Below are 17744 nucleotides of genomic sequence, written 5' to 3'. Positions count from 1 at the left end.
TCTCTTTCTTTTTCAGTCACAGAAATAGATGCTGTTTTGGCTGTTGAGTTACTTTTCTTAAGTCAAAGCATTTCTCCTCTTCTGTCTCTAAAACATATAATGTCTTTCTAGCTGTTATACTGTCAGGCCATTTTTAAAAACATCAACTAAAATCAGAGTTTGGAATCCTTTCTTCCCACAATTTCCAGAGCAAATGGAGAGGAACATTTCACGACGGGGTTTCACTCTAGAATTTAAATTCCAATCAAACCAATCAGATGGGAGTATGTTGACGAGCAGTTAATTTTTAGCATCACTGCAACGCTCACAGGCTCAATGACACACACACAGAATTCTCAATGGGTCCAAATCATGTAAAAAGAACCAAACCTGTCAAGAATAAAAAAACATACAAATAATTTAAGTACCAATCTCATTTTGACAGATGGCAGTGCTAGAACAAAATGTTCTATCCAGAGTTTCAACTTTAAAATGACCTTTTTAGTGGAGGAGTGTTCTAACAGTTTAACTTATTGGAATTAGATAAATGGTAACAAATAAGTACAAATTATTTTTGCCCTTAATCCTTGAACCAGTTCAAGGGACAGTACGATCAGAATATTGTGATAACGAAGTGTTCTAGTTTTTGTAATATTGCCAGTTGGCCCAAAATCAGTTGATACATTTCTAGCTGGTTTCAGTGAATTATAAATTGATCTGCCATACATTATAATATTTAAAAGTATCATCCCACAGAACTTTCATGACCTGCTGGTGTTCTTTATTAATGAACTTTAGTATTAATGGACTTTAGTATAAGGGGAATAATGCTAAAAATACTGAACCATTCTAAAGGACTCTAAAATCTAAGCTGTTGTGATCACACAGTGTTCTACTTTTTCTGTGATTGTTCCAAAATCAGATGATACATTAAGAACTGGAAAACTATCAAAGGATCAGCATCAAAATAATTGAGGTTAAATAATAGTGATTACATGTTGTATACATTTTAATAAATGTATAAATTATATTAACTTTAATATACATTTTCCATGAAAAAGTTTCAGCATGCCTTTAAGGAATATTCCAGGTTCAGTGCAAAATAAACTCAATCAACAGCATCTGTTGCATAATATTTATAATATGTTTTGACTTGCCCATTGTTTTCTTAAAAAAAAAAAGAAGCAAAAATACAGGTTCCAGAGAGGAACTTGGACGTAAATGGGACAAATCCGTAACATTAAAATACTATTTCAAAAGTAAAGCAACAAGAAATAAACAATGTGTGTTAACATGATTTTAGTGTGATCATGGATCACGTACATTTCTGCTTAAAATTTAAATCAATTTTCCAACTTCATTGCCATGATGATGTAATGTCAACAAACCCTAAAACGACTGTAAAAATGACTATTTAAACATCTTTATTCAAATAATACATTCATTTTAAAAGAAGAATGAATGTAAGGGCTTTTAAAAAATTATAAGATTTACACTTGTCTTCAAACCCTCCAAAAATTATCCCATTCAATTCAATTATAAGTGCCTCACTGTAATCTTGATTGAGTCGAACAATAGTCAAATTTATTTGTCATGATAATCTTCATTATGCCACAAACGCAGAGCTTAATATGTTATGAACCCGGAATATTCCTTTACAATGTCCATTGTTGGTATCAGTTTTGTCTGGTAGCCTCTGATAATATCCAGACTGAGAAAGAAAGACAAAAAACAATCAAAACTGTGATGGATCTTCTGTTTATTGAACGGTATCATTCATATTTGTAATAACTTTTTATTGTATAACTCGGAAAGGTTGCTCTTTATTAGTCAATTATGATCATGAAACACATTCATGCAAATTCTCTCTGTCTCAATGGGCCCAAAGAAATGCACTGAAAAGATATGACCAAAAAGCTGTCTCAGTCTTTACCTTATATTGTTGTTATTAAGAGCAGAAATAGCCTTTTTTCCTGTTATTTTTATCCAAACAACAGCATGCAATGTTTCCGTAGTAGGAATGGTCCAAAACAAAGCACTCCCGTTTAGTTAATGTGCACACAAGTATGTAGAACTCACAAATAACACTGGCTAGTGTGCACAAATTAAATAGTTTATCAGCATGTGTCTATGAAACGTCCTACATTTTTGACAATCTTCAGGGATGTTCAGGTTCTAATCCAAGCACAGAACGAAAAAAACACACCAATGACTAGAGCAGGCATGTCGAAAGAGTCTGTGATAGCACCGTAGTCATTTAAACGTCACATCAGATGGCTGGCCTACATCCCTTTGAATACATGCTTTGGACACTTATTTTAATAGGAGTAGCAGTACTTTCTAGAAACAACATCCTATAGAGCATTGCTGAACACTGCAAATCCCAGACATGCTGCCTTCACACACGTTATTGATTCCTGCTGAATTATTTTCAAATTGTTGCTGCTCCTTTGGGTGTCTGTGCAAAATGTCTCATTTCTGAGAAGCTTTAATGTTCTCTTTGACCTTCATTCAGTTATCACAAGCGTTCTTTGAACTGTAAAAGTTGCATACAGATCCGAACGGTGCATTTTCATCTTAGACTGAGAAAATGCAATTAAGTAGTCCTATTTTCGTCCTTTAATCTTTTTTGTAACCTTTGTGGTTTTCAAACAAAAACATGAATTTGTTTTCAAAAGCACTGCTTATATTATCTACAGTTCTGCAAAAGACCAACAGAAATAGACAACCAATCCAAACACATGCCATTTGAGCAGTGCTGGTCCAGGATTTGTTAACAAATACAATTTGCAAGCGTCAGAAATGTATTGACCCAATCAGAGAGAAGAATCATAGACAGTGGGAGGGGCCAATATGATTAAATGATTGACATCAAATTGTAGCAGCAGAGGTAGTCATCTTTGTTCTGTGCAGAGGTTAAATGTATTTAGGCCTATTTCAGTCTTGTGTTAACATCACATTTTGACTGTATATTCTGCACAGAAACACCACGTTATAGGTGCATTTGACTATTATTATTCTTTTTTTAGATAAATAAAAACTTGAGGACACAGTAATTGAATGCAGAAGCTTATATAAAAGGCAGTCCCAAACAATGACTAGTTGAATAACAAGTACATATGGGACTTTAAATTGTCTTACATTTCTGAAAGTGTCCGTAAAGCTACATTTTTCCAGATTATGACATTGTGATATATGTCAAAACATTTTTGGAAATTATTTTAAATTAAATTAATAGTATCTATTATCTATTATCTGCAGTCATTTACTTAAACCAGATCTGAACATGAACGGAAAGTGCTTTTAAGCTGCAATAGAACCGGAAGTTTAACATATGTGATGTTATTGGTAGTTATATATTTGACATGACAGTAGATTTTGCACTGTGTAGAGGAGGGTATAGCCTGTGGAAGCTTTTTTGTGACAGCAGCAATTGTTTCCTTTGCAGGTTTAAGGCATATGAGGTGTGTTTATCAGTCCAACACACTTCATTAATGAAAACTTCCCCACACACACAATTTTCTACACTCACTGTGCACATATGTGTGTAAATGTCAGAGGTTCTCCTCATCAGAGGTATTGAAGAAGCTGCTGCAGTCACTTGGCTGAAAACAGAACATTTCCACCAACATTGTTTGGTTGAGTTTTTTGTGGTTCACCAGAGTTCTCAGTTCAACACTGATGATGTTAAGAGTAATTTTTATGACCTGGCAGGTCACAAATGATGATGCCTATGATAATGGTAGGTCTAGAGGAACGATGGAACAATCATTTGGAGGAATTATGTCCTTGTTCCACAGACTGTAATTATCTTATTTTAGTCTTTGATTCAAGTGGATCTTTCTTCCCTTTTTGGGGTGCAGTTGCTGAGTGGAGCTTTTTCCTTTTGGGGATGGGGTCCTGAGGTTTGGATTTGGACTGTGATTGGCCAGGAGGTCTTGGCTGCTGTGGTTGTCGTTGCAATTCACTGGCTGCATATTGTCGGCGGATGCGCTGGGGGGAGGGGCTATCAGTGCGAGAGGTGGTGTAACTCCGAGGGGCAGTAGAAGCTGAGGTACGAGATACGGTAGGTGTGGCTGTCCAACTTCCTTGTGAGTGGGAGGGACCTAAGGAATGAGGGTGGTGTGGAAGTTTTTTAGAGGGGCGGAGCTGAGGTTTGGGTGGTTGCTGATGGATATTTGTGTGCAAACTTGCAGATTTTTGTATCCTGGTTTTGACAGAACTGTTAGTTCTGTTGGAGAGAGAAAATAATGAGTCGTATTAGGGAAGAGCAGCGAATCAATGCAAATCAATGCAAATGAAACCATGCAACAGAAAGCCAGCTGAGTGAATGTAGGTAAAGACTTAAAAAGAACCACTCTGATATATGTCTGAATTGTATTGGAAGACTTCATGATCAGCTGAGGGTCAGCTGATTCCAAGAATGAATAACATGACCTGTCTGAACTGGTTATGCTTGATTTTATTTTTAAAGAAATGCATTCTTATGCACAAGTGGTATTCAAAGGAAATATGTTTAAGTTAGTATGCTGCGCCACCTACCTATATTGAATAAAAGAGACAGATCTCTGGGTTTGCGGGAGGGTCGTGCTCCATGATTGGTCAGAAAACCCTCTGATGGGCGTGACTGGTCGAGGGATCCTGCTCCTAATACGCCCTACTGCTCCTCTCTCTCCTTTAGCAGAGTCGTCTGATTGGTGTGTATCATCCTCAGATGCTGTCGTCGAGAGGGACGGGGAGTGGGAAGAGGCTGAGCGAGAACGAATAAGATGTGTCTGTTTGTGCTCCAGAACGAGACGGGCCAGTTGTTGGTGTCGGCTTTTACGAGTGCGTTGCAACTGCTCTTGACTTGCCTGAGATGATTTGTCCGAGCCGGTTTCCTCCTCAGACACAAGCATGGGAATACGGCTACGCCTCTGTAGGTGTGGTGGTGTGTTTTCAACAGACTCCGCCTTTTTATTGGGTGAGTCTGCCTCCTTTGGAGATACAACTTTCTCATCATTTACTTCAGAATCTCTATTTTCTTCAGGGGTCAGAGGAGGACACTCTTCCTGTTCCAGTTCCCTTTGCTGGTATACTTCTGGTTTGATGCTGTCTGGTTTGACTTCTATTTTGGTTTCCGTGGAGTGTGCTTCCTCAGGGCCAATAGCTGTAGTGTTGAGCTGGTTATGTGACAGGGCTACAAACAGAGAATCTGCTTCCTCTTTACCACTTTTACTTGATTTTTCTTTCTCCGATTCTTCAGCCTCTCTGTCACTCTCTCTATCGCTTTCTTCATTTTTCTTATCATTTACTTCCCTTTCCTCCTCAGCTTCACATTCTTTCCTGCTCTCATCTTCCCTTTCTACTGTAATCTGCTCACTATTGCTCTCTTTCTCCTCTCCTTCACTGACAACGTTTCGTTCCTCCTTCTCTTTCCCTCCACCTGATACTTCACGCTCTGTAGATGCCACCTCATCCAGTCCAGATGGACGGTGTTTGGCTGTCATGACATTGAGATGTGTCGTCTCAGCAATGTGGATGAAAGTTTGTTCTACCTTGGTGAACGGTGGCGAGGAAGAACCACTAGTGATCATAGCTGCAGTTGTCATGATGATAGGCCTGGGTTCTGATTTAATGATGGAGAAGATAGTACCAGGATTTGATTCATCCGGCATGGGTCGCTCTCCCTGAGGAGTTAATGCGGCAAGGGTACCCTGTCCATCTCCAGGTGAAAAAACCTGCCCATTTCCAGTGGAGACGAGAACTAGGGTGCGTGAGCCCTCTTCCTGGTCGTGATCGCGGTGCGCAGGGGCAAGCAGGGTGGATGCAGCACCCTCCGGGCTTCCCTCACTACTACGAGGGCTTCCATCACTGCCTGACCCTCCCGTCTTGGTGCCTTCCTCTCCAAGATCGTTAAACATCAACACACCAGACATAAAATCCACTCGCTTCAGGCGTGTTTGTGAGCAGGATGGCATACATTCAGCCACTGCGGCCTCCTGCAGAAATTAGACACAAAAAAAAGAAATCAGTGGAATAATGCTAAAAGATGTTGGGCTCTATTGTCGTGACCAGGCTAGGCGTAGCACTAAATCCGTGCACAATGTCTTTTCCAATTTTTATGAGAGCGCTAATTCTAGGCCCAATTTTCGGGCCAGCGCAAAGTGCAAGTAGCCATGAGTGGGGAATGCTATCTGTACAAAGCACAATTTTCTATTTTCCTGAGGAATAGGTAATTGTACTAAGACCAGGGGTGTAAAACAATATTGTATCATATTGTATCGTGTGATACACCGCTCACTATACAATACCATATGTATTGTACGATACATAAACAAACACATTGTAGTGTAATTTATACAAGGCAATGCAACATCGAGAGCTGCAGAACATTCTTCTCCCACAAGAGGTGGCCCTGAACAACAGAGGAAAACAGACCAACACACTCATAGTACATGCAGTAAGCACGAAGATCGATGGCAAACGGCAAGTAGATTGTACAGTAGTGGTCCAGCTTGTCGAATTTGCCAAACAATGGTGTCATGTCCTAGTGCTACAGTACATCATATTGTTTTATTTACACCGACATCACCGCACAAATAGGTGGATTTTTGAGGCAGAAACAGCAGCAATACGTTTAACAGCCGCCTTTCCCAACCAACACTGAGTGTTACATGCACAGCAAGATGCTCATAAGTTATGAGTCATAACTATCAAAAAACAGCTTATTAAAAAAAGACAAAATAAGAATCCCGCGATTACATGAGACTTATAATTATTTGCTTTTGATTTGGAAATGTAAACAGCTTTGAGAAAAACACTTGCACACATGTTATAAGCCAGTAATAATGACAGTAAAATTTATATGCAAAGTGAAACAGGGGGAAGAGGGCAAAAAAATTACGTGTGTGTGACAAAGTTCTCTAACTCTCTCATCACCACAGTGTGCCGACCGGTTTTTGCTCAAGCTGCTAAATAATATTGGATCATGTGAATATATATATATATATATATATATATATATATATATATATATATATATATATATATATATATATATATATATAGTATAACCAGAGGTCGGGTTCCTCTCAAGTTCTTTTTCCACCACTAAATTAAATTGAAAGGAGTTTTTTCCTTGCTACAGTCACTTCAGTTTGTTTACAGGGAGCTTTCAGACAGCAAGGCATGATTTTCTAGAAAGCTGTTTTAAAACCATGTATATTGTGAAAGTGCTATACAAATATTAATGACTAGAGTGTAGACAAACTTATTTTCTCAAGAAAAACATGAAAATTGTGATTTTGAAAATTTGTTATATTATTATTTTTTGAACAATCAAACAAAATAAACGCAGTGTAAAAGTTACTTAGAGCTCTGCTTTTTGTTGCCAATGTCAGACACTTTTGTGGCATTTATGAGACTATGCATCGTATTGTAAAATTTGTGTATCATTACATGCCTAGCTAAGATGTATGATGTGAAAACACATCTGCTTGAAATGCAAAGTCTATACTCAGTTCCTGCATTTGCAGTTTGGATATTCCAGCAGGTGGTAATAAAGTCAATGTCCAAACTCTGAAAATACAGTGGAACATCAAATTATGTCCATGATGATTACTATAGTTTTGTTTATTAAACAAATATTTATGAGATTTGTGTTAATCTATCTTTAGGTCATGTTTATTTTTTTCAATCATTATAATTATTATGTTAATATTAACAATTGCATTTATTATCTCATTTGTATTGGTTTTTCCCATCTGTTGTCCTATAGCCAGTGGAAGAAGCGGGAGAGAGTAAAATGTTTGGATTTGGTATGATTTTTTTTTTGACCACTTTGTTATTTTGATGCCCTGCGATGGACTGGCGACCTGTCCAGGGTGTCCCCCGCCTTTCGCCCAATGCTAGCTGGGATAGGCTCCAGCCCCCCGCGACCCTGTACACAGGATAAGCGGTTGACGATGGATGGATGGATGGATGTTATTTTGATTATATTTTCATTTCATTTGAAGTGTAACTTGAATTTAGAATTTCTTTTTGTTTCAATAAATCGCCCGATAGAAGTGAACTGCATACAATCATTGTTAATACTAGCCATGATTTGTCTGTCAGTAGATGAAAATTATCAATAATACTTACATGCTCTATAATGTAATGGAGCGTAAATCCACATCCTGACGAGAACCACATTTTCCATGCGCATAAATGGAGCGTGTCACTGTCATAGAAATATGCCTGACATTCAACAAGGATTCAGTTAATACAAAAAAGAATGCAAGTCCAACCAACTTCTTATGATTGTGCCGTCTTTGCTTATTTTGCACTTGACCCAGCCCATTAGCGCTTTGCACGCGCAAAACTGCCAAACCTACTTGCACCTAGGCTTAGCGCAAGCTTGCATGAAAATCTCAAATCTTCCTGGCCATACCCATAGATTTTGCAGTTATGACCTATGGAATAGTGCTGTGCTTAGTGCTAACACTCTTAAAATAGGACCTGTTGAGTTAAAAGTGAAGTGGGTTTCGAATCCCAGCTTAATATGCAGAGACAACTCAAAGGGGGCTTTTACACTATCAGTTTAGTCCAAAACAGAGCACGGTTTGCATGAAAGAAATGGTAATATGAAAGCTGTTTTGTGAACCGGGGAGCAGACCATGGTACCGCACCCAAGACTACCTGTAGGAGGTGGTATGAGTGTTGTTCACTCTGGTGCACATAATGGAACCAAATGAATAAAAAACACAAAAATATAGTGACTGGCATTGTGTTCTCCATCTAGTGCACGTTAGGGATGAGTTGATGATGGTAAAGCACCGGGGTTCGTCAAAATCATAAGTTAGTCTGAAAATAGACCAATTCTGCGGGAGTGCCAGAACCAATAGCACTCAGATTCTGACCACAGCAAATGTGCCCAGTATGAAAACCACCTAAGCAATTCACAGGTTGATGTCCCTGAAAAGTGGACAGACCTCAGTCTCAGGGAGACCTCAGTCAGTCCGGATCGGGAACAGCATCTCCACCACCACCACACTGAGCACTGGGGCCCCCAAGGGCTGTGTGCTCAGTCCACTGCTGTTCACTCTGCTGACTCACGACTGTGCAGCAATGCACAGCTCGAACCACATCGTCAAGTTCGCCGATGACACGACCGTGGTGGGTCTCATCAGCAAGAACGACGAGTCAGCATACAGAGATTAGGTGCAGCGGCTAACGGACTGGTGTAGAGCCAAAAACCTGTCTCTGAATGTGGACAAAACAAAAGAGATGGTTGTTGATTTCAGGAGAGCACTCTCCGCTGAACACCGACGGCTCCTCTGTGGAGATCGTCAAGAGCACCAAATTCCTCGGTGTTCACCTGGCGGAGAACCTCACCTGTTCCCTCAACACCAGCTCTATTACCAAGAAAGCCCATTAGCGTCTCTACTTTCTCCCACCCCCCATCCTCACTACATTCTATAGAGGTACTATTGAGAGCATCCTGAGCAGCTGCATCACTGCCTGGTTTGGGACTTGCACCGTTTCGGACCGCAAAGCCTTGCAGAGGATAGTGAAGACAGCTGAGGAGATCATCGGGGTCTCTCTACCCTCTATCAAAGACATTTACATACAGTAAAATGCTGCATCCGCAAAGCAACCAGCATTGTGGATGACACCACACACCCCTCACACAAACTCTTCACCCTCCTGCCATCTGGCAAGAGGTACCGAAGCATTCGGGCCCTCACGGCCAGACTGTGTAACAGCTTCTTCCCCCAAGCCATCAGACTCCTCAATACTCAGAGACTGGACTGACACACACACACACACACACACACACACACACATGTTGTGTTTCCATGTTTTATGGGGACTTTCCATAGACATAATGGTTTTTATACTGTACAAACTTTATATTCTATCCCCTAAACCTAACCCTACCCCTAAACCTAACCCTCACAGAAAACTTTCTGCATTTTTACATTTTCAAAAAACATAATTTAGTGTGATTTATAAGCTGTTTTCCTCATGGGGACTGACAAAATGTCCCCACAAGGTCAAAAATTTCGGGTTTTACTATCCTTATGGGGACATTTGGTCCCCACAAAGTGATAAATACACGCTCACACACACACACACACACACACACACACACACACACACACACACACACACACACACACACACACACACACACACACACCTGTACACCATCCAACTTTTGCACATGTCCAGAGTTGCACTTTAATTCATTGTCTACCTGGCTGCTAACTCAATAACTGCTGTGTCCATAGAACACTATTTCATAGTATGTTATGTTTACATTTAGCATTTTAGAGAGTGTCATCTTTTTGCACTACTCAGATTACAAATGTGTACTGGTCGGCACTGCACTGTCTCTCACTGTGCCTATTGTCCTGTTCCTTTTAGTAATTTATTGTACTGTCCCCTAATTTTTGCACTTTATGTAGAAATGTTATTTATTCTGTGTAGTCTCATGTGGTTCTGTGTTTGTCCTATGTTGTTTCATGTAGCACCATGGTCCTGGAGGAACATTGTCTCATTTCGCTGTGTACTGTACTAACCGTATATGGTTGAACGAAAATAAAAACCACTTGACTTGACTTGAAAAGTGTAATCACTGTAGCTCTGTGGCGTTATTTAAACATTCCTCTTTTTGTTTGTGAATCCCAACCAATAAATGAGTTTGGGGCTGTAATATATGTTTGCCGGATCAATAGAAAACAGGGACGTGTTCAGAAATCCTGTTTGAAAAGTGACATTTTTTTAATTCCATTTGGTGACGCCAGTGGGGCAGAAATTACACACTTTACCAACACTTTATATTTTCAACAAACTTAGTTAATGGCAACAAACAACCCCATTAAAACAGTTCTTTGCATGCACAACTGACAGTGAGAAAAAAAGCACTCTTCAGTCATTTTCCAGATCATTTACTTGTGATTTGGTTGTATACAAGCTTTGAAGGATTGTCTTTTAAGAATGACATACATGGTTAAAAAGGCACAAAAGTCCAGTGTACAGTGTCATATTTTCTCTCTCTTTCTCTCTTTTGTTCTTTTTTTAAGATTTAGTCCATTTGTGATTTCAAGTGTAGACTCAAAAACAGTATTTACAGCACAGACACAGAAACAGCGAATGAGGAATGTGTTAGTAGATCAGCATGTTTAAATGCTGTATTTGTCCAAAGAGATACAATTTACAAAAGCCTAAAATACATGCTTGTACATATTACAAGTCTACTATATATTCTATATAGTGTTTATTGCACTAAAAAGCTATTTTGTGAAAGACTCTTGCTTTTGAAGGTTGACCCTGATTCACACATATAATATGTTTATGAGTGAACTGGGATCAGCTAATGGATAACATTAAAAGCATTAAAAAGTCCAGTGCATGATATAACTTTTGACTCAGAAAATTGCTTAAAACTGATTAACAACACTGATCTTTGAGCTGCCATCCACACATTGTTTTTTTAGGCTTTTCTCAATATGCTTTTAAATTCAATTTAAAAAAAAGATTGTTTTTACTTTAATGATTTACCTTTGTGTTTTAAATACAAATTGACAATGCTAAACAGTTTATGGGGATAAACGTCTGTAACGGTATTCAATGGAAAGGAGGAGGCGAGAACCAGCTTGACGATATAAATAATAGTTTAATGGTAAACTTAAAAGACAACATAAACACACATGATGGACATGTCCGCTAACGATCTCTCTCTCTCGCACGACACCCTGCAGTCGACCATTATACCTCGGAGGCTTGATTAGCCTAATACGGGACCGGGTGCGAAGGATCACGACCCGGCCCCGCCCTCCGCCCTGCCACAACGTCCTTGTTAGATTTTTGCAATCCGACCCGGGTCTAATGGAACCCGAGAACATTGGGTTTGGGTCGGGTTTGTAATTAATGAAAAATTAAACAGTATTACTGAACTTTTTCGCTCTCACACACAGACATTTGCGAACGGACGAGTTAAGGGCTGGTCGCACCGAACAGGTTTTTGCACACGTCTGTTCTGTTTTCTAGTTGTTTAAACACACGCTATGAATATCTTTGACTGTTGCACCGCATCTCGCTTTTTGTTCAGCGTCTCGTGCAGGACCGGCATATTTTAAACACCAAGTCAAGTTAAAAAGAACTTAAAATGTTCAAAAACGCATGTTGAGACACCTGCGGTCAATTTCACTCTTTGCGCTGCGTCTAGATTGTTTTCAGCATAGTTGCCGCATTCTAATCAAGTTCAGGCTACATAGAGGGGATTGTTGCAGTGTTTTATATTATTCCAGGTTGTTCTGCACCAGGTGAAGTTTCAGCACTTCAGCACTCATTGCTGAAGTTTCAGTCAATGCGTTTTTCCCCTTTTGCTCTAGTGTACTAAGGGCCTGCCGTGCCTTGTTAAAACTGTGTATGTTTACAGTTTCAGTACTGTTACGAATGTTGCCTATATGCTTACATAAAATATAGCCTATTGCAACAGTACTTGCTAGGAGAAGAAATTAGATAGTAAGTTATTTCGTGTTCGGGCTTAAAATCTGATGGTATCTTTCGGGCTGGGTATCCACACGGTCTCGGGTATGGGTCGGGTTTCATTTTAAGGCCCGTGCAGACCTCTAGTCTCTGTATGCAGCTCAGAGCTCAAAATTACTCTCTGGGGAGTTCTAATGAGTTAGAGATGGAGAATATGAGATGTTATGAATGTTGAATGGTGGGAAGAAGGCATTTGGCCTGAGAGAATAATGAAAACAGTAAAAAAAACTGCACGGTACTGAATGAAACAAAGAGATTTACAGATTCACAAGTATTGGCCAAAATTATTTACAGTCTCTCAGAAAGGAGAGGAGATATTTCAGAGAGCGAATCTGTAAAATAAGAAACTTCCTCTATCATTCCTCAATATTTCTTTCCTCACATTATGAAAAGTGAACACACATTTTAAGGGTTTGTTCACATAAAATTACAATTCTGTTATAATTTATTCAGCATTGTTCTAAACCTGTATGACTTTATTTCTTCCTTAGATTACAAGAGGAGACATTTTGATGCTGCTCTTTTTTTCCACACAATGAAAGTGAAAGGTGACTGAGGTTAACATTCTGTCTAAGATCTCCTTTTGTGTTCCACAGAAGAAAGAATGTAATTTTAGTTTTTATTCCTGTAAACACGCACTAAATCTATATCAGGGTGGAAATTTAATAATAACAATTTTCTTTATTAGAAAATGTACTGAATTTAAGCTGATAGATAAAAAAGATCTTGTCTTTTTAAGATTAAAATATGGTCTGACCACAGTAATGAACACTCTTTGGACCAACAATCCCACTTACTATTATGCTTCATACTCAAGAAAAACTACATGTTTGGTTACTACTAAGCTATTGTGTCTCTATTTACAGCCATTCAGTCTGCGTTCATCCTCTTGGTTAGGAAGACACTTGGATCAGCTGTCTCACACTGTTCAGACTACACAGACTCTTCTGAACATACAAGTTACAGTACATTGGTGAATCCAGACAAACAGTGATTTGTGTAAATTGCATTAAAACACTGAAAGCAGCACAGACAACTGGAGCCAACTGCAAGAAACACTGAAAAGATCTGATTGGGTGATTGGGTCTCAAAGCCAAAATTAAAGACCTTTCCTTTATCGTGTAATATAGCTGTTTGTGCATGTAAAAGTTCTGCAAAGTTACAAAGCGTTACTCTCTCCCACAGAAAACAATGCTCCTAAACTGCCTGAAATGCCTGGTTTGCAATCCAGCCATTACTTCCGTGACATAGCTACACATTTGCATAATATCCGCCTAAGGGCTACTTAGCCTCTGGAGCTGAAACTCGGTTTTGGTAAGGGGCCTTACATTTCTGACACAAGCTCTAAGTAGCTGACCAATCAGAACAGACTGGGCCAGCTAACCAATCAGAACAGACTGGGCTTTTCGGAAAGGGGGCTTTAAAGTGACAGGAGCTACAACAGAGCATTTCAGGCAGAGGGTGAAAAGAGGTTCTGCAGCAATGTACATTATGAGAAAAATAGTGTTTTTTGAACACTAAAGCATGTAAACCTATTCTAGTAGACCCCCAAAATAAAATGATGAACCTTTAAATGAGAATAATATGGGCTATATAAAATAATCATGTTTTGTATTAGTGGATTTCGTTTTCATATGCATGTATTTTGTATGTATGTTTTTCAACCCTCAGAGTTTGTTGAAGTTGGCCCCAACGAGGCAAGAAAAGTTAAAGCTGAAGTGTGTAATTTTGTCTGTTAAAATACTTTCTCCTATCCCAGCTTAATGTTCAGAGACAACTACAAATATGCCATTTGTACGTTGACTTCCCAAAAGGTGTAAACACTGTTGCTCGGTGGTGCCATCAAGACATTGCTCTGTTTATTTGAGCATTGTCTGAACCAATGGCTGTAATGCAGTCATTATATTTCCAATTATGTTTGATGACGCTACAAATTGGTTCACATATGCATTGATATCCAGCATTGAGTAATAGCAGTTTTATACCAGAGGCATGAATTTTAAGTGAAGCATTATTTTCAAGCTTTTCTTCCATAGATATGTATATATATCCTTACATTTGAACTCAGTGGCTGCAGATGAACAATCCTACAGAACATATACAGCAATGATTTCCATGTTAATGCTACTTCACGTTTCCTGTGTGTCACAGGAAGTATCTTAGGTTTGACTTTTCTCTATGACCTTACAATGCACTGATTCTGCTTGGCTGCATTCAATAGCCTGTTTATGCATTGATTTATGTGACACAGCTATTATAACTTTAAATACTGAAGTAGCATGTCAAGTCAATTGCCAGAGGAGAACATACGTATCTAACCTCACATGCATGTGTAATAAAAAGAGGCTCAGCCTTTCTAACACAAACTATTGCCTGGAGCTCTATTGCACTTTGATACATGGTATAATTCCATTCCAGAATTTAATTCCTTACCAACTTCACTTCATCAGCTACGAGCATTTGTCTCCACACAGAGGATATCTTTCTAGCCCTCAGATACAACCCAATTCCAAAAAAGGACAGAATGAGAAATGCTAATAAAAACAAAAAGGAGTGATTTGTAAATTATATTCACCCTTTGCTATATTGAAAGTACTACAGCTATACATTATATGATGTTTTACCTTGTTAAGGTAACTTGTTTTAATTGTTTTTGTTGAAAAATTACAGTAATTTGAAGTCAGAAACGCTGCAAAAAAGTTGGGACAGTCAAGTTAATTTTTTCCCTACTTGTACGGGGTCTTAGTTGCCGTATGGTGTGCTTCATAATGTGCAACATGTTCTCAATTGGGGACAGGTCAGGACTGCAGGCAGGCCAATCCAGCAGCCACACAGTGATGCATTTGTAATCCGAGCAGTATGTGTTTGAAATTAATGACATTGTCTTGCTGGAAAATACAGGGACGTCCCTGGAAATGACAGTGCTGGATGGCAGTGTATGTTGCTCCAAAATTTGTACATATGTGTCTGCATTAAAGGTGCCCTCACATATGTGTGAACTACCCATGCAATGGGCACTGACAGACCCCTGGTCCATACAGACACTGGTTTTTGAACCTGACGCTGATAACAGCTTGGATGGTCCTTTTCCTCTTTGGCCTGGAGAACATGATGACTGTGTTTTTCAAAAACTATTAAAATGTGGACTCGTCAGACCAAAAAACAAGGTTCTACTGTTCTAATTCCATCTAAGATGAGTCCGAGCCCAGAGAAGTCGGCAGTGCTTCTGAACAGTGTTGATGTAGGGCTTCTGCTTTGCATAGTAAAGTCTTAACTTGCATCTGTTGATGCAGCGGCGAATGGTGTGGACTAACAAAGGTTTACTTAAGCATTCCAGAGCCCATGTCATGATATCCATTACAGATTAATTATATTTTTAAGACAGTGACGTCTGAGGGATCGGAGATCATGCACATTCAGAAGTGGTTTTCAATACCTTGAATCTTTTAACTCTATTGTGCACTGTCGATGAAATGGCCCAAATCCTTCAAATTTGTTCTCAAAGTGCTGGATAATTTGCTGAAGCATCTGTAGACAAACTGACAAGTCTCGAACGATCCTTTCTCTTAAAAGTCTAAGCTATTTTTGGAGGATCCTTATATGCTATGACACGATTGCTTCACCTGTCACATCGCCTTGTTATTTCAACTCGTCAAATTGTTATTAGTCTTAAATTGCCCCTGTCTCAACCTTTTTGGAGAGTGTTGCAATGATCTGATTTAAAATTACTGTACTTTTTTTTTTTTTTAACTATGAAATTCACAAGGTAAAACATCATATAATGTGTAGGTATAGTGCTTTCAATATAGCAAAGGGTGAATGTAATTTACAAATCACTCCTTTTTGTTTTTATTAGCATTTTTCATACTGTCCCGACTTTTCGGAATTGGGGTTGTATTTAGATAAACCTATTAAATATTCCAGAAACTCGTCAAATATCTCTCTATTTTGATAAAAGTATGCATTTGTCTCTGCAATACTGACAGACAACAATTATGACTGACAAAATAATCTTTAAATATCTTTATATAGCTAACATGGAAGACAAATGTGCGATCACAATTATAACATACAGAATATGATTAACGCCACTGTCTGTCCTACTTTGTCTCGGCTTTAAGAATCTATATGTCGAGACCTATCAATTCACATTCTGTCATGATTGCTTACGAAACCCAATCATCCTGCCTAGTGGTGTGTTGTGGCGTTTAACAGATTAAATTTGTATAATAAATACTGAGATCATATTGATGTGAATGGACTGCAAAAAAGTTGCTTAGCAAGCACTCTCTCTCCTTTTATTGTCCTCTATGAACACACACAACACACAGCAGGCAAGCACACACACACACACACTTTTAAGTTTGGTTATATCTGCTTTTGGCCAACATTCATTATAACTCAATGACAATCACACCATCCAGCCTACATCACATCGGTCCTCTTACAAAAAAGAGGATCTAATAGAAGATGAGAATCTAAGAGGCCTACGGGACAGGAAGATATTCTCGGAATTGCAGTAAGTGTATCTGTCCCCCTGGACACCAGCAGTTCTGCATTAACCTGTTGATGTGAACTGATGTCACTTTGCTTAAATTAGTTCACATTTACTATATAGTCTGTTGTTTGTCTTTGTGTTTGTTTAGTTTTTTTAAATGCAGTGTAAAGTGTCACTTTACAGCATTGTACAGAATTGCTTTGTTGTGTAGTATACAATATAATTTCTCTCTCTCATTTGTCTTAATTGCTTAAAAGGATAATTCACCAAAATATGACAATTCTATCATCCTTTACTCACCCTCTGGTTGTTCTAAAGCCATATTGCTTTCTATCGTGGAACAAAAAGGAGATGCTAGGAAGAATGTGTAAGGACTGACAGCCTCAGTCACCATTCACTTTCATTGTATGGAAAAAATATGCAAAGAAAGTGAGTGGTGGCTGAGGCTGTCAGTTCTTAGCATCTCTTTTCCACAGACGGAAGTCAAAATAAGTTTGAAGCATGAAGGTAAGTAAATGATGACAAAACTTTAATTTTTGGCTGTCCCTTTAATTTAAAATAGCAAATGACAGAAATTTCTGTCAGCATCTTATATCTCACTTACATTCACACATGCACACATACACACACACATGTGTGTCTCCCAATCACAGACCAAGTTTATTGCCCAAGCTTCCGTATTGAATTTGTTTCATCTATCGGCACAATGTGATGTGCTCCCCCTCTATTAAACGCATCACAAGTGTTT

General features: G+C 38.8%; 1 protein-coding gene across 1 annotated transcript in view; it reads right to left on the bottom strand.

The window, feature by feature from the left end:
* Positions 1–1733: 1733 nt before the first annotated feature.
* Positions 1734–17744, bottom strand: part of LOC127656647 (tau-tubulin kinase 1-like) — a 42943-nt gene continuing 26932 nt past the window's right edge. The window contains exons 14-15 of the mRNA XM_052145059.1: positions 4522–5960; positions 1734–4210 (exon numbers count right to left, since the gene is read on the bottom strand). Coding sequence (XP_052001019.1) covers positions 3787–4210; positions 4522–5960 — 1863 coding nt within the window. The 3' untranslated portion in view covers positions 1734–3786. The remainder of the gene's footprint in view (positions 4211–4521; positions 5961–17744) is intronic.

Source organism: Xyrauchen texanus, chromosome 16, assembly GCF_025860055.1.
Source record: "Xyrauchen texanus isolate HMW12.3.18 chromosome 16, RBS_HiC_50CHRs, whole genome shotgun sequence".
In the NCBI taxonomy this organism is placed as follows: domain Eukaryota; kingdom Metazoa; phylum Chordata; class Actinopteri; order Cypriniformes; family Catostomidae; genus Xyrauchen; species Xyrauchen texanus.
This window is presented reverse-complemented; position numbering and strand designations above follow the sequence as displayed.